This window comes from Haliotis asinina, chromosome 9 (assembly GCF_037392515.1).
Source record: "Haliotis asinina isolate JCU_RB_2024 chromosome 9, JCU_Hal_asi_v2, whole genome shotgun sequence".
Taxonomy (NCBI): Eukaryota; Metazoa; Mollusca; class Gastropoda; order Lepetellida; family Haliotidae; genus Haliotis; species Haliotis asinina.
The window spans coordinates 22,580,213-22,599,558 of NC_090288.1; the positions used below are offsets into that span (position 1 = coordinate 22,580,213).

The 19,346-nt window shown below is 38.9% G+C and overlaps 1 protein-coding gene across 1 annotated transcript in view; it reads left to right on the forward strand.

The window, feature by feature from the left end:
* Window positions 1-19,346, forward strand: part of LOC137297168 (leucine-rich repeat-containing protein 74B-like) — a 614,612-nt gene that overhangs the window by 184,592 nt on the left and 410,674 nt on the right. The window contains exon 6 of the mRNA XM_067829182.1: window positions 7,066-7,159. Within this exon, the coding sequence (XP_067685283.1) occupies window positions 7,066-7,159 (94 nt within the window). The remainder of the gene's footprint in view (window positions 1-7,065; window positions 7,160-19,346) is intronic.

The window sequence follows — 19,346 nt, forward strand, 5'->3', positions numbered from 1 at the left end:
CACTACCCCATCATACCGTTCCAGGAAATCTGTTCCAACTTTTCTGGTAAGTGATACCAGATCTGCTACTACAAAGTTTTGTCACAAACGTCAACCTAACAGAACCGTGTACCACCACTGGATTATCATTTGCTGTATGCAAATCCATATTAATTACCTCTAAAGGTGTTCCCTCCAAACCAAGCTTACAAAAATCATCATGTAACATAATGGAAACTGGTGACCCTGTATCAACAAGACTTTCTTAAAAAAATCTAACTTCTTGTCTATCAACTTTCCTATAGCTTCTAGGGTTAAAGGTTCCTTGATGTTACTCTGAGTTTCTGTCTTAGGTTCAAATGTGTGACCAACAACCCCTACTCGGTCATAATTCTCTGGTTTTCTTGCCCGACTCCCTTCTATGGCTTCATATTCAATAGTATATAGTAGGTAGGATGTCAGAAGGACATAAGTTTTCTCATATTGAAACAGGTCAAACCATTATAAAACTGATGTGGTTCTAAGGATGTATAAGATAAGCAAGTAAATCTAAAAATCTGCACTTGTACCCAAATAAAGTTATGGATTCATCCTTACCTTGCTTTCTGTTTCTAAATTCTGATCTGCAGGCTTAATTTCTACCCTAGGATTAAACCTTTGACCTAAAGCATTCTTGACTGTATTGTAATCATTCAATTGTCCAATTGTAAGACTGCTTAACAACGTTTGACCAGTACCCCTTAAACACATTGTTAGCAATTTGTCCACCAGTTCCATGTAGAGACCTGTTCAAAATGGACTATGAAGTCCTGCTAATCACAGGATGTACCGTCAAAACAATCTGGACGCACAAACCTCGCAAATGAGCTATGTGTGAGCATGGTGTCACTAGGATCACTAAAATAGGTACAAGTTAAGGTATCATCTTCTGGTAAGCCTTCAGGAAAATGAGGTGTTCTTGACAGAAGTCTGTTCCCTACACTAGAACTGTTATTAACATGACTTGAAAATGGAACAGATGGCTTTCCGGTTCCTGTACGATTCAAGTTCAACTCTGTCATCACACATCTACAACTCCATGGGCACAAAGGGGGTGAAATGGAACTGAGTGGTCAGTTTGCTAATCATCTGCATATGTCCTGGAGTTCTGTTACAGTCTTTCCTCCATTTCTACTCCTAACCCAAGTATACTATTTGTATTTTACAAAGAGACAAAAGGTGTAGATTTCAAGAAGATGGACTAAGCTCTTGAACCAACATCGGACTCAACAAACCCATGATTGATACTACTATCAGACAAGGCCAGCAACACCTCTTGATGTAAAACATCCATATCAAACAACTATCAGCCACAACAATAAAATTCCTACCAGCAACGAGAAACCTGATGCTGGTCACGGACCAAATCTGTAATAGGCTTTTCTGCCCAGTGACAGCTGAAGTTGGCTATTCTCTGGTTTTGGACCTTGTGTTGCATTTTTTTTTTTATGCAGTGATGATAAATTAGCCAACTTCAAGTATTCTCAATGAATCAAGCATTATTGCTGGTAAAACATGACAAATAGACAAGGGAAACTCGATAATTTATTTACATAAAAAATAAATCCCTTAACCTTTCCTTACCCACCAACCTAACTAATCTATACCTAGCCTAACCTAACCACCTAACCTAACCAATACCTAACAACCTAAGCTAATCCCAAGTCTTTCCAAGACATGGTTCTGATTTCAAAGCCTTTGCCAAAAACAAATTAATATATGTATTTCCTGTGGTAAACAAGAAGCCTATGGACTTGGTCTGTCATGCCAAAGACATAGGTTCGATTCCCCATATGGGTACAATATGTGAAGCCAATTTCTTGTGTCCCCTGAAGTGATATGGCTGGAATATTGCTAAATGCAGCATAAACCGATGCCCATTTACTCTCATGACCTCAGTAGGATGTTTGCATCATTCTTATGACAAGACCTCAGTAGGATGTATGCATCATGTCATGAGCTCAATAGTATGTGTATATCTTCTCATCACCCAAGTAGCATGTGTAAATCTTCCCACAACCTCAGTGGGACGTGAACATCTTCTCATGAAGCATATTTATTTACATTTATGCATACATAGTGAACATTTTTGGATAAAGAGACACTCACGATAATTTCATTTTGCACATGCACAGTGGATAAATTATATTTTGCTTTTTCTGGCAGCTGTTTTAGCTTTTGGCATGCCATCAATATCTTACTGAGACAATTTAAAAAATACTGGTTAAACATCTAAACATAGCTAAGCCAATGCTTTGAATTCTGGTTTCTCACACCAGTGCATGGAAGTGAAGGCTATTTGCAGTTGCATCAGTGGTTACACCTGTTTGTATGGATGAGATACTAACTCTTGACAAGATGTTGCTTTTTGTTGAGTTGTCCAGTAGAGAACTTACTGCCCACTTTACATCTGCATCCAGTCCCACTCATTTGAAAATGGGAGTTCAGGCTGTGGAAGAATGACAGACCCCATATATGACCTCCTGCTTTCAGATAAACTTCCATTTTAACATGCTGAACAACAGCTGCAAATGTTGATGCGATTCCTTGAGTTGTTGGTCTTCGAAGATTCGAGGGAGCATTTAATTAGGAGCGGCAAACTCAACAGCAAAGACAAATGTCAATAACAGGGAACGGTATGTTTCAAATAGTTGTGCTTAATGTTCTTCATCGGAGGACAAGTTACTGTAAATAATTCAGCGACGCTTAATAATTCAATGACACCTTCTCATCTCGGCTTGGAATTCACAGTTGTCGAGATTCACTGTTTATGTTGAAGATTCCACTGAAAATTGGGTCTGAAAACACAGCCATCAACCCCGAACAAAGATGATTTCAAGCCTATTGTGTACAGATTCTGGGAAGTGCTTTTAACCTCTACATAAGAAACCATGGGAGGCATGGCAGTAACAATATGTTTGTGCGGGAGGACGCGAATGGATGCGGCAGACAGTGGCATTGATAGAGATGCAAGAGCTCCGCTCGTCTTTTGATGTTGTGTGTTACTGTGCAGTCCTGACAACATACACGCAGAAGGTATTCAATCTCTTGATAATATTCACAACCCTTCCAACCAATTGTCCGTTGCCATATTTGTTTACACTCACGAGAGACCTACTAGACTTATTTGTTTACTTGTTTTTATAGATTGTTTTGTTTTCGTTTTTATTACAGAAACTTGAGTTATTATAGAATTGAAAATAATGCTAGTAACCATGCTAAATGAAATAAAGTTTATCTAACTCCGTAGAAGTGTTTTCGTTTTACATGCTCTCCAGTGTGAAAACTTTCGAATGAAAATCATGAATGGAATGAGTGATGAAAGTAGTACCAGTAATGTCAAAGTTCACGTATTAGCCAATCAAATCACTCGAAGGTGTTATGACACATATGTGTCATAATACTTTATTATGAAACACCTTTACCCGAGTACCACGTGGGTAATAAAATAAGATACTGGTCACATGTCTTGGTCATGTGCATCCACTGCATATGCACTGCTTGGAATATGTTTGGGTGAGATGAGTTTTCTTTCTGTTGGAGGGGAATGCGTGCACCAGGACATTCTAAAACAGGCATGATATATGCCATTACAGGATATAATCAGTTAAGTATGATTTGTACCGGAAAACATGAGATCCCCTTTGCGAAAGACAATCTGAAGCATTTCCCTTGCCTGCCCTTGCACCGTGAAGTTAGGGAATAAACACATGGATTTGCATTGTTAAACATAGCCATGGCTTTTTACACCTTTTTGTATTAATATGGACTCTGCATGTTTCTTTTTTCTTTCTCCTTTTTTTTAAACATTAAAACTTTAAAACTGTTCATTGTTTCTTCACCAAACTTGGCACATAGGTCTGATAGGGTACTGATGCCTTTTGATAGTTTTGGAATTCTGAATAAAATACTTTTGGCATTTCCATGGCAACAAGTCTGACTTTTGCTGAATTTGATGGTAGTGATTCTTTCTGGATCAGGATTTAAAAACCTTTCAATACTCTCCTTCCACTTAGCTATTAACTCATTAAGCCCGAGAGCCACTTCACTGCTCGACACAGCAGCCTGGCTGGCTGTGGCGAGGCTAATTAGGGCTATTCATGCCTGATATCCCTGACAGATTTCGGAGATTACAGGAAACAGTCTTGTCATACGAACATGTCCTGATTGTTTAACTGTTTAATTGCGTTGTAAAGGTATATGTTGAAAGAAAGCAGGAGTGAATACATGTCATATATGTAACGTTTTACGTAATTTTATTGCACTTTCTCTTGTAAATAAAGAAGTCGAACCATAAAGCATTTTTAGTTTGATTCCACCAACTTCTAAATGCCTTTGAAACAACTGAAGCACCTTTCTCTTGTACACTTTTGGTGGCGTGTGCATGTGTATTTTCTTAACACGTTTGTATTCTTTTTATGTAAGACATACTTAAACAAATTGTCCCTCTCATATTGTGTGAGGTTAAATTGTTCAAAGCATCTATGTCAGTGGCAGTGAAGAAGAATTTACGCACATGCCTAATAATCTTCTATGAAAGAAGCGTTTCTGCTGATACGTTGCCAGTGTATACTGAATATTTTAAGGTAAGTGCTAAAAAGCTAGTGTGTGACATACATGGAACAGATTCACAGTTTCTCACTTTGGTTCATCTAGATTTAACGCAGAAAATATACGTTATCACATGAACGTACATGTATACATATTGTATAATGCTATTCCTTGCACAAAGGGTCATGGGATGGGCGTCATCAAAGTTCCCGAATAGGAGGTTTTGTATCTCAACTGTTCAAAATGCTCCCTGATTTGTTATCTATGACCAATTGTATCTTGAGATACCTGTTACATAGGAAATGACAGGTGATGGGGCGTGTGGTAACTTTCTGAAGAGCACGTTCAGTCACTAGACAGCTTGGTTACAGATTGACTATTGGTTAGATCGTTGACCAATCGATATACTAAATTTCGGCTTCATCAACTCTAGCTATCATGAAAAAGTTTGTGTAGGACTAACAAGCACTTTGACGAGTTTATTTTTCTTTGAAGAGCTCAAAGTGCTACAATCCGATTATTTTTACCCCGGATAACCCAATCCAACCATTGAGTAGAGATAGTATTTATTTGCATATACATTTTGCGCACACTAATTGTACATCATACATAATGCCTTGCTGAACATTTCAATATAATCTGCACATTGTTACGAATAAATATTGTAATTCAAGTACATGTATTATAGAATTAAAAAAAGTTACACGATGCTGATTTATTGTGATGTATACACTTGTAGTTGAATCTCCCCTAATATTTATGAAGATGGGCATACTTATATTTGTTTTGAAAGCAAACGAGGTTCAGAAGATTGACATTGGGCGTGACTCCACAAAACAGCTTGTCCAATGATATAACAGCACATAAGTCTGTTTTACACTTGTCATGGGACAAAACTGTACATGGACATGCATTTGGCCAGAGGCTGTTATTTTGAGGTTGAAAGAGGTGTTCATATATCTCATTTAGTGTTGTCTGATTGAATGAATATACACATCAATTCCTCAACTGATATATTATCCTCCTTTTATTGACGATGGATCTGGTACATGTGATAATTACACTGGATAAGATAATTACAGAGATCAAATACAAACGTTTCTTACACAATGCTTAGGTAAATTGCATTGAAAAAATCAGCATGAAACAGCTTGAACAAAATACCCCAGTTACCTGTGTATAGTTTATGTGTACTATATATGTATATTGTGAGTAGATCACTTCATATTCGATTATGTATTATTGTCAACTTTAAAAATCAATAGTCGCAAATGAGTTAGGTCTAAATAAGTAACTTGGTTTATTTCAATCTACATGAACATGGGTGTAATACAGTATTTATGTAATACAGTATCTACGATTCAATATATGAACTATTACAACAAATGAGTAATTGATTTAATTTAGAAGAAGGTTTTGTAGCCTTGTCACCATTAATTCAATCAATGTGCAAACATAGTATCTTAGTATTCTCTCCCAATGACGAGTAACAAACACTTACCTCCTGTAACAACATCCCGTAATCACCATTCTCGCAGACATGTGTTCATTTGCCTGTATAAGCCCCCGACATTGCAAGCAATTGTTATCAAAACACATTAATAGTTCTTCTGATTAACACAGAAAGTAACCTCTCTCGTAAGAAAAGCTAATCTTTGATCATTACTGCTAAATTGATTTAAATCATAGGTACAGTACGAATTTAAAATGTAAAACGCATATGCAAGTCTCTCGCTGAATGAGAGGTGCTTTTCTTAACCCCCAATATGCGGCTCTCGCTGAATAAGAGGTGCTTTTTATTACCCCAAATACGCGGCTCTCGCTGTGAGCAGCTAATTAATATGCTGCACATACCCAGCTCTCGGCCTTAATGAGTTAACACACCAAAACATTTGACATAATCATAACTTGTAGTTTTCATATTCATCCAGATTTTTTTTGCCTTTGCAGGTGATAGTGATGACTTTGTCTTCTTGTTTGAAGTGTGCAGCATTTCTTTTGCCTCATTATGTACATTTTCAGTTAGTTATCATCCAATGAATCGAAAACATGCTAACATTTTCTGAATGAGTTCAATAGTCCAAAAAGCTAGCTGCCATTTTGGGAAGACAGAGTGTTAATTGTTTCAAAATATTTTGAATTAAAATGGCATTACCAATGATTGAAAGGGAAACACTGAAAATAGTATCTTAAAGTTTATATGCTGTACATGCGCACAAGATACAAAATTTGAGGTGCCCCCGTATCTGAAGTTACTTGAGACATGTTCTTTTATTTTAATGACCACTTTGGGTGCTTTTATCATCAAATGCACAATTCTTATGGAAACTTGATCTTAACCCCTCCACTATTAGGAAGTACGCATCATTTCATTTTTTACATTGCACTGTGTAATGACCTCAGCAGGCAGTGTGCATCATGCTTTGACCATGTCTCACCCTACAAGCCCCAAGCTCACATGATGCATTAATTGATCATCTTCTTTTTTCTTGACAGAATTTGGCCAATAATTTTATCGGGTCGATTGGTGCAGCAGCCTTTGCTGGAATGCTGGAGGTGAACACAACCTTGAAGGCATTGTCACTGGCAGGTATGGATATTATTATCTCTATGAGGAACCTGTGATAGATATTGATACAACTTTCTGCTTCCAGCATGAGACAAAACATGGCACATAGCATAGTAAATATGTGTCTCTTTTGATCAAATGCTTTCTTGTTTTTTTCGTAAATAACTTCAAAATATATCACTTTACAAACTGATTATTTTTGTTTTCTCAAAATGACTTAAGAGGGTTTGATCTAAAATATATATACTTATCCTGTCTTATTGCAATCATTATTCTAATGTTATTGAAAGAAACACATATTACAACAAAATCATTATCAAATGGGAAGCATCCATTGTTCTGTTGCTCATTCAAGTCTCTGATCTTTTTTGCATTTTACTTACGCTTCTTTTCTTTTTCTTTTCCATACGTTAATGTTTTTGAAACTCTCCAGGTGAGAGATTAAAAAGTGATTGGCCAGACCGCATGGTCTCATCAGGTTTCTGTTTGGGAGCCAGTTCTCCTAAACGCATGTCCAAAAGGCTAAACTTATGGCTTGCATAGAGTAAGTAAAGCATTCCAACGACCATACTCATGTATCTTGATAATATACGAATTATAAAGTACAATTTACCCATTCGAATATGCTCAATATCTGTTTATTATTGTTTGACAATCACCGTCACTTTCACTGATTTGCGTATGCCTTTCAGTCCACAGCAATTACATAAACAAATGTATCAGATTGGTGGAAACAGTAGTAATACGTTGGTTACTAAGAACATTATATTGAGTACAAGGGCGTAATTTTGTAATTTGTATGCACACCACATGTTCAACATCTGTGTTTGAAACGTCCATAAAGGAGTGATGTACACATTGTCTATTATTTCATATGGATTAACGTTTGGCCAAAGGTAGTTTGTATATTATTCAGTTCATGAGGAATATGTATGTAGAAACTATTTGCAGAACTTGTATGTTTTGCAGTTTTTTACCGCTACAAGGAATAAAGTCAACATTCCATGGGTTCACTTACTCTTATGCCATCTCGAATGAGATTGACACAGTACATCAGATTACTGATATGTAAACCTATGTCCCATTTTATTGCTAAAATGGATAGAATTGTAACTTGATAGTGCCACAAAATGCTTGATGACAGGCCATTATCAAACCCATTGTTAGGTGATGTCATAAGTGACTCAGCTGTTGAAGTTCAATCACCTACAGCTCGTTTGAACTTGGATTCATTATTGACACTATATCTGGCTCTCATTCGTCACATGTACCTGTTCCGTTATGCACAATGAATGCAATCAACAAAACATATATGGCTAGATTGGGGTGAGACTTAACCACTACTGAGTTATATCAAGTGGTGAACATTTACAGCAACGAGTTCTTTCATCCAAAAGGCATATAGTTTGCACTACTCATGAGTCAAAAAATACCTGTGGACTGTTTGTGTATGCCTCCCATCGCGGTCTGACCCATCCATGTTTAGATTTTTCCCTCAAATGAATGTTCTGATATGCCATGTGACAAGAAATTCATGTGCAGCACCAGCGGCAGACCCTCACTGTTGTATGAATAGAGCATGCACGTCGATGTACCATCCAGCAGTTTATAAAGAACGTAGAGTTATGTCTGTACTTGACAGTTTACATGTTGGATAAAGTACTTGGCCTTGGTCATGTTTGGAAAAGTAAGGACCTCACCCCTCAGGAAGTGTGAAAATAAGACCTCCCAATTCGTAGTCAGTCTTACTTTCCCTTTTCCATTGTGCTGAGGTCCTTACTTTTCCAATCATGACATCAGCCTTGTACTTTCTCCTGCATTTCATGCAAATTGATGGAAATGGATTCCCAATTTTGGAAATGGACTCCCTTTGGAGTCCTCAGATCTCCCAGTTTCAAAGAGCTATGTTAAGCCCTGAATATTTGATGTCAGGTCAACCATTTCATCTTCAAGAACGAAAATCAGTTGTTTTTGTTTGGTGGGAGTCAAAAGAAAAGTCATTTCACATGTGCTTGTCCAAGTTACCCTTCTGCAGCCTATGTTGTGATAGTCCGAAAATCATCCTCCAAGAAGTTCTTCAGGAGCCAAAATAAAATATTATTTAATTCTTTTTCAGAAGTCCTCCTTAGCGTACATGCATTAAAATGTCCATTTGAAAACATATGATAGTTGTGACAATATTTTAATAAAAATATTTGTTGTATCTGTTAAGATAATTTGTGCAATTACCTGTTCTCAAACTTATCAGAGTCGAACGCAGCTGAAGTAGAATGTAATTATATATACACATACAGAAATTACAAGGTGCGCAAGCCGAGTACACAAAAAAACGTTTGTAGAGACTCGATTTCATTAACAATCAACTCCAATGTGAAAACCACACCATTCAGATGTTCAATGATGAAGACGACACTATGCAACAATATTAAAGTCTAATCAGTAAAGAGCCCACCCTCTCCCAGTATTAAACCCCTTCCAAGGGACAGCAAGATCAGGAGCTGATCTTCATTGCCCTCATAGCCACCACCATATTGATTGTCAAGCAATAAGACTAAATATTCATATGAATATGACAAAGATGAGGCCAGCTCCATTTCATTGTCAATACATGCTTATGGGGAAAGCCGAGATTTGTAACAAGAAATGCACTAATAAGGGGTATTGTGGTATACACAAGGTGTGTAAGAAAGGGTTTAGTAAACTACACATGCTCTGTATGCGGCATTGGAGTGAAAGGCCATTACTGTTTTTGCAAAGCCCACGGGGCAAACCAAATGATTTATGAGAAGAATATTCAATATTTGAAGGAACGTAAACACCTACTCAGAATAAAAATGTTAAAAAAGACTGACAGTGTTACCTCTCCTCAACTGTGGTGGTCCAAATAGAGATTAGCTTTGCATATAGGCATGATAATCACTACTTTTCGAGAGTTTAAACTGGTTGCATTTGAATGGGTGAGGCCAGTTTCCCCTGAATCTCATAGTTGGATGCAAATGAAAAAAATAAACATCGATGATGTGAAATCTCTGATCATTGACAAAATCAAACAGCATATGTACTGTATAGAAAGCTTTAAATATGAAGCCGTGGTGGAAATGTCTTTGGTGAACAGATGTATTGAGCATTTTACATTCACAATTGACTTGTGTTTCATTACGAGATAGTAGAAAAGCCTAATAACACTTTTTTAATACAATGTGGTAATGCCTGGAGCACCAGGATTCTGAGTGGGGAATTGATAAGGTCCATCTGGTCATGTCTCTTTACATACTACATAAAAACTAACACAAATCATTATATAGAAACACCCTATTCATTTTTTTAAATGACCCGTGAAGGTCCCGGAGTAGAAGAGGCCCTCGCCAACCCATGCTTGCCATAAAAGGCGACTATGCTTGTCATAAGAGGCGACTAACGGGATCGGGTGGTCAGACTCCCAGACTTAGTTGACACATGTCATTGATTCCCAATTGCGCAGATCGATGGTCATGTTGTTGATCACTGGATTGTCTGGTCCAGATTCCATTATTTACAGACCGCCGCCATATAGCTGGAATATTGCTGAGTGTGGCGTAAAACTAAACTCACTCACTCACTCATTTTTATAAACCTTGCAGACACCCAATTAGAGATTAGTCTAAAACAGATTCCAAAGGAATGTGTTGTAGTTGGTTACTCACAACTCAGGAAGCCATAGCTATTGAAATTACTAGACATACTATCCACTCCCGCTCCCACTCCCACTCCCACTACCGCTCCCACTCCCGCTCCCACACCCACACCCACACCCACACCCACACCCACACCCACACCCACACCCACACCCACACCCACACCCACACCCACACCCACACCCTCTCCCTCTCCCACTTTGAACTCAAAATCCAAGCGAAAGAGATAGGGCTGGTGGGTTATTCATGTCTGAGGAAAGTTGAGCTAGCTGTTGCATCAGCACAGAGTAGTCAATCTACAGATTGTGCGAACTGAACACACCATAGCAAATTATCTGAGAGACTGGCAGATGAATGTAGACACAAATATAGACATCACTGACTTCGAACCTCTGATTGCTGACAAAGTCAACGAGGAACTGAACAACCTGGGAAACCTCAAATTTCAAATCACCGAAAATGCCGCTTGATAAACAGCAGGCACATGGTGCCATTGAGTATGTTGAGCCATACTTCAGAGGTAAAGACGACAGGCTTAACTGGGATGGCTTAACAAAACCCACACCCATCTCCTACTGGGATAGATTTGAAAAACTGAACAATTTGGCTGTCAATGTGTTCGGACAGAAAGGTAATGAAACTATGGTGCACCGAATCAGCTCCATGCCGATCATGTGTGCAGAATTAATTTATTTCTGACAGGCAATTGTCACTACACAGCAGTAAAATATTTAAGCAGACTGTTATACAAGCAATCAAAACACAAAGGAAACCCACTTCTGTGAACTGAGTCTGCATGGTTTCTCTAGAGCCGATTTATTAGAATCACAGGGAGAGGATTGCCTAGGAGTGGGGCAGACAGGTGCCCGAATATTGACATGTCCAACCCCAACAACAACATCTTCAAATTCTCCAGCCACAAAAATCAAATGCCCGTGTCTTAAGTCATCTACACCGACTTCAAAGCCTTCATCAAATGGTGGACACTATCAGCCTGTCCATGGATAGAAATTTGATGCATAAAATGCAGGAGCTTGAGGCCTGTTTGGGTACGTGGTTGTCAGATATGGCGGGAAAATGAATGCTTCCATGGCATACAGAGGCCCCAAAACAGCTGAAAAATTTCTCACATGTTTGCAACAGTAAGAGAAAACCATAACCTAGATTGGATGTCCCAATATCAACAAACCTTGCATGGGGAAAATAAACTAAACAACATTGTACACAGTTGCCCCTATACAATTGATGAATGATGACATGCGAGCCCACCAGAATGCCAAGAATTGTCACGTGTGCGATGAACCGCTAAATAGTGATTCGATGAGAGATCACTGCCACATCATCAATGATTACAGAGGAGCTGCCCATGGCGTGTGCAACCTTAAACTCAAACTTAAATCCCCAAACCATCCAACTTCCCTTTCACAATCCCCGCGGGTACAACTCTCACTTGATCATTCATGCCAATGCGAAGGTTGACGGTAACCTAGCGTGCATCCCCAACAACATGGAAAAATACATCTGCTTCTCTTTAAATGGTCTGAGACTCATAGACAGCATTCAGTTCCTGCTGTCATCTCTTGACAGTTTGGTAAAGGCCAGCAACCCGAATGACTTTCACATCACCAATTGGTAGACACTGAGACTCGACCCCTGCTGATGAGGAAGGGCATTTACTCCTATAAATATATGGACAGCTGGTGCAGGTTTGACGAGATGCGACTGCCTCCCATCAAACAAATTTCAGCAACTTGGCTGACTCAGGCATCACCCAGGACGATTCCACACACGTGATTAGCATATTGAATAATGTGGCCTGCAAGACTCTGGGTGATTATCACAACCTGTACTTGAAAACAGATGTACTCCTGTTGGCTGACATGTTTGAGATAATCAGAAAAACGTCTTCGAAACATTATGGCCTGGATCCTGCCTGGTATTTCTAATTCCCGGGTCTCTCTTGGGATGGTCTTCTCAAGAAAATGGTTGTGAAACTCAAACTATTGACAGATTACGACATGCACCTGTTAATCGAGAAAGGCCTGCGAGGTAATGGCCTCCAAACACTACATGAAAGCCAACAAGAAGTACATGAATGGCTATAATCAACTAACCAAACACCTCCTCTACCTCCATGCCAACAACCTGTATGGCTGGACCACGAGCCTGTATCTACCCACCGGGACTATTGACACTATGATCCTTGTGCCAGATTCAAACAAAGGCTACTTATTTGAAGTGGACTTGGAATATCCAGTGGAATTGCACATCTTGCACAACAGCTACCCACTCACCTCCGAACATTTGAGAGTTAACCCAGATTGGATATCTGAACGTCAACAAACGTTGCTTGGGGAAAATAAACTAACCAATGTTGAACAATTTGCACCCAACTTGATGAATAATAAAAAATACATCGTTCACTATCACAACCTGCAACTGTACTTGTCGCTGGTAATGAAACTTGTGAAAATTCATAGGGTGCTCAAATTCAGCCAAAGTCTGTGGGTGGAACCATAAATTAGAATGAACACAGATTTACGAAAGCTGACCAACAATGATTTTTGGTTCTTACTTCCTGTTGAGGTGCGATCATGGGTGCCTGCTGATTGAGGTGCTCTCCATCCATCCACTCAATCCTACCTAAAATGTAGCGTATCACAGTCAAACACCCCAGCTACCAATCTGGACGAATTTGTGGTAACGAAAGCCAGGGCGATGACGGGAAGAAACTCACAGTTGGAAAACGAAGACGCCATCATGGTGGACCCAGACACGCCGCCCGAGTCCGAGCTCAAAAGAAGGAAAACAGAAACACTGCAAAAGCAAACAAACGATATAATGATAAGAGGAACACAATTAACTTCACATCAAAGAATTGATGAAAACAGATGAAATACTAGAAACTGTTGAAATAAGGAAAAATGCTGACCCAATCAGTGAACTGCATTGAGAGTTTGAGTCGAAACTATTACAGCAGGAACTGTATTCATGCAAAAATAACCTTCTGGTCTACAGGGTGCAGACGGATTGGAACCCAAGAAGGCAGTATGCGAAGTTTTCACATCACTCTGTGTCCCAAGAGTCGACAACACGCTATTTGTAAATGTGCATCGTTTATCGAGAAAGAGCACTGACCCCACGAACATTCGGGTGAATTTGCCGAAACCCCTAATCGTCAAGTTCGTCCTAGCAGCTGATCGACAAAAAGTATACTCAGCGTTTAAGAAGAACAACAAACTACTATGAGAAAAGAAAATGAGTTTCCAAATTCACCTTCCAGTCTCCCTGAAAAAGCAACGTGGAAGACTGGCCAACAAAGCTTTCCACAAACTAGAAACCAGAATTATGGAGTGCAGAATTGATGTAACTCTCCAATACAGGAGGAGCCCGCAGGATGATTGGAAAAACATAACGGTGGAGGACACGCCCTGTGACTGTGTCAACATGTGATCAATCTGACTTTTTCACCTTTAGTTGGGCATATATATTACCCCTTTGTGTTTCATGACTTGGGAGTATTCATGGATGGACTATTCATGGATTTGATTATTTTTTTCGCCACGAACTGGAATATAGACTATTCCTTGATGATTTAGGTAAGTAACTGAATAATATTTGACCTATGCACTATATTTCAAAAATGCTACTATATTGTAAATTCAGACGAATGTGCAGACAGCAGACTATTATCTTTAGACATGATATACAAATGTTGTGGTATGAAACAAAATGTGAATGCACACATCTTATGTCAGACTTTGTAAGTTAATAAGTAATCCACTTTTTCTCATATTTCTTTTGTCGAGATCTACCATTAGAGTATTTTTTTCTTCACTGATAATACATGTTATGTGTAGTTGTTCGTTTATGGTACAAGAAATGCACTGAAACTGCTTCATATGTACATGGCAGTTACAAATCACGAAAAGTACATACGGCAACATGTTTTCTATCTCTAAAGATATTATAACATTGTTTACTTCCAAAGTATGTAAGCTTACACCAGAACATCTGACATTCTCATCATAAAACCACAAACACCATGTGCTTGTCTATTTACAGATACAGTGTGGCATGATAATTTTCACTTCCGCTAACAACTGCAGTTGAGAGATTATGATTGTGAAGATTAATTAGTGGAGTGGAGTAACTTTATTTTTTATGATCCTTTTGACAATAGATTATGTAGTAGTAGATATTTTTCACCATACAATTTATACTGTACATGGAGAGATAAATGGTACATTTCTGAGTTCAGACACTGTGAGGAGTTTGCAGACTCTAACGCAGTGAGTAGTTTATAACTAGATGTGTACACATATAGAAATGAGGAAGGATATAGACAAAGATCAGCAGCTATTTGATGTTTGGTCATTATGTATTGCTCTTTTTTAGCTGTAATCCATGTATAATTCTGTTTTGTTCTTGTTTTTTTTAGCTTAGCAATACTGTCACTGCAATGTCAATTGTAATACATTCATGGTAAATATATTCCTCCAGGTGCACACTGCAGTTAGCTAGATATTACATTATTGGTAACATACTATTTGATTCGTAAAACATTATCGATTGTACAATGCTTGAGCCAGTAGTGTAATGCAATACATATCATTGCAATAGCGCTAGAATGGATAACCATATGTCAAGCTTCCTAATCTCCACTTAAAAGTGTCCTGTGTGGGCCCGGGATAGAATGTGTCCACAGCACCCCATTGCTGGTCGTAAGAGGCAACCAAATTGGGCAACCTGTTGACCATGGGTTGCACCCCTGTGTCGGTGGAGGAAGGGGTCCTGGTGGTTGAGGGCAATGGGAGCTTGAAACCGTGTTCCTGTTGCTCAACACACCACTTTGGCCCTGACTTCACCTAGACGGGTGGTAGAACTGGCCCGGTTCTATCAATCGGCTGGTCACGCCATGCCCTGTGCATAGATACTATTGTTTGCACACTCACTCATTATTTGGGTCTTGGCCATTTCGACTTCTCATTTCCAAATTATCGATATATTCAATGCCTAGAGTCCTATGCCAGAAGATGGTGGCTCATGGGCCAATCTGGTAATGTTGACCACTGAATACTGTCAGTCTATGAATAATTGTTTGGGCAGAACAAAGCACGCAATTAATTCATTAGACAAAGATGGCTATTCAAGTCATATTTACTGGAGTATAGCATCCCCATATCCCTCGTGTTTGCATCTGGATGTCCGGTGCACTTTAACACTGTCCTTGTTGACACTCGGTGGCGGATGGGGAGTGGGGATGCTGAATACTATTTACTAACCAAGTCACAGCACACTTCTGGTTCAATTCGAAATGATAAAAAGAGATGCTTGGATTTTGATCATACACATGAACATGTTTCCCAAAACACAGACTCATGTGCTTGATTCCTAGTTATTGGGTTATTGACCATGAACCAATTAAATTGAATCCATTTGCCATATCCAAAGCAATTCAAGGAATTTGTGGTGAAGTTAAGAAAGTTTCTCGTCTGCTTGGCGGTTCCCTTCTGGTTGAATGTGCACGGAGACAGCAGTCTTTGAATCTATTGTCAGTTGCTACATTTGCCAATGTTGATATTGCTGTGTCTGTGCACAGGACATCGTGCGGGACAGAGCTCACTGCCTCCTTGACATGTCTTAACAGGAAATTGCAGCTGAACTTGAAAGTCAAGATGTCACATCTGTCATGCGTTTTTCCACAAAAAAAAGATGGGATCATCAGGAAAACAAATACTTATCTGTTCACTTTTTCCCAGGCAAACCTTCCTCAGTTTATCAAGGCTGGTTATTTTAATATCGAAGTGGAGATGTACATCCCAAATCCACTACGATGTTATAATTGTCAACAATTTGGTCACGGCTCACACTCCTGTTCGAATTATTGGTAGGTCACCGTTGCGGTGGCAGCCATGATGGATCAGACTGTGAAAATGCTTTTCACTGTTCAAATTGTGGTGACAAACATATGTCCTCCTCAAAACTGTGTCTTCAGAGGCAAAGACAAGCTCAGATTATGAAGATCTAATGTCAGAACAATATTTCATTTGCTGAAGCAAAAAAGTTAGTAGCCCACCAGTTGACACCTTCTTCAAGCGTCACATTTGCAGCTGCTGCAGCAATCATGTGCCAGACTGAAATGACATGGATTAGGTCAGATCAGCCAGTCAACATCAGCACCCTTACTGAAGCTTCTACAAAAAACACTTCAGAAACACAGACTCAAACTCAAAATGAACTTGTTGAGGAGACAGAAAGTCAGTCCGAGCTAACAACTAAGAAACCAGGCACTACTCATATGTCACAGAAAGACAAAAAAAGATTTAAAAAACAGCAAAAGGCCAGGTCCCCAATTCCTTCAGAGGTACCTGTGCGCAACACTTTTGATCCTTTGGATATGGAGGTTACTCCTTCTACAAAGGATAACAGGAGGGATCTCTCTTCCTTCCGTTTACGAGAGCGATTGCCTATTGAACCACCGTGATTCAGTCGCCGAACCTGATCCAATGGAACTGCAGAGGAATAATTATAATGAGATTCTTTTGTTAATACAGGATTTTAAGTCGCCAGCAATATGTATCCAGGAGACATATCTTAAACATAACAATGTTTTTAGCATTGGCTACCATTCATTTTCTACTGAAGGGGACAAAGCAACTGGAGGATGTAGTATCTTGGTCAGCCAGGACATCTTTTACAGTGCTATTCAGCTGAAGACTCCTCTTCCAGCTGTTGCAGTCCAACTTGCCTTGCACATTGCTCTTACTTAATGCTCTTTATATGTACCTCCTTCATCAGACCTTCAAAGTTGGTATGATCAACTGCCAAAACCCTGGGAGATCTCAGTGGGCACATCCCTCTATGGGGTAGTGCAAATACGAACAATAAGGGAAAAGTTATTGAAGATTTTATTTCTGATAATAATTTATGTGTTTTTTAATGATAATTCACATACATATTTGCATCCAGCCACTTGGTCATATTCTTCACTTGATCTAGCTCTGACAGAGTCAAACATTTACAATGAATTTGAATGGTCTGTTCATGACGACCTTTGTGGCAGCGATCACTTCCCTACTGTCCTGAAAGCTGTAAGACCAGATGATAATCCTCCTTTATCTTGTTGAAATTTCATGAAAGCTAACTGGCCTTTGTATAAACAATTATGTGTTGAAAAACTAACACCAGACCACTTCAGTAATGTAGCAGATCCCATCCAGTGTTTTTCAACACAACTGAATGAAATTGCTGATCAAACAACTTCCTAAGTCCTCTCCAACTCCTCATATTCGTAAACCATGGTTTACTGACGAATGCAAACAAGCAAGAAAACATAGGAAGAAAGCTGAAAAATATTTTCGCAGACATCCTACTGTTCATAACTTTAACAATGTAAAAATTACTAGTGCCAAGGCATGGCGTACATATAAGCAAAACAAGCACCCATCATGGAGAAATTATGTATCAAAAATTTATTCACACACACCCAAGTCTAAGGTGTGGAACATGGTTCAGCGAATAAAAGGCAAAGGCTCAAAATCTGCTGTTCACCATCTTAAAGATGGTGACAAATTAGTGACTAACAAAGCTGACATTGCAAATAGAATTGGCGAAACTCTTGCCAAAAATTCTTCCTCGGCAAATTATGTCCCTGAATTTCAGAGATACCAGAAACAACAGGAGAAGATAAAAGTTAATTTTGATTCCAATAATGGTGAAGACTATAATGAAGTGTTTTCAATGCATGAGCTCCACACTGCTCTGAACCAAGCCCATGATACTGCAGTGGGTGATGACACTATTCATTATCAGCTACTGAAACATTTGCCTGAATCATGCCTGGAGACACTTTTAGATATATTTGACAAAATATGGTCGTCTGGGAATTTTCCTCCTTCATGGCTTAATGCAAATATCGTGCCAGTGCCGAAACATGGCCGGGATCACATGGATCCATCAAATTACAGACCGATGTCTTTAACTAGCTGTGTCTGTAAAACCATGGAATGAATGGTAAATAACAGATTAATTTGGTATCTGGAAACCAATGACCTCATTACAAATATTCAGTGTGGTTTTCAGAAGAATCGAAGTACTATTGATCATTTAGTACGTTTAGAATCCTTCGTCAAAAATGCTATTATTACCAAACAACATGCAGCATCTATATTCTTTGATCTAGAAAAAGCATATGATACTTGGAGGCATGGAAATCTTAAAAGATTTACATGATTTTGGTTTGCCAGGTCATTTGCCTCTTTTTGTATCACAGTTTTTAACTGACAGGCAGTTTCAGGTCTGTGTGGGGTCAACCCTGTCTGATCATTATAATCAGGATCAGGGTGTTCCACAAGGCAGTATTTTGTCTGTCACGCTATTTAGTATTAAAATAAATAGTCTTTCAAAGGTTTTAAGTGATTCAATAGATCCCTTTTTGTGGATGATTTTAATATTTCTTGCTGTGGTAAAAATATGCAAACTATTGAGAGACAGTTACAGATTTGTCTAAACAAAATTCATAAATGATGTCT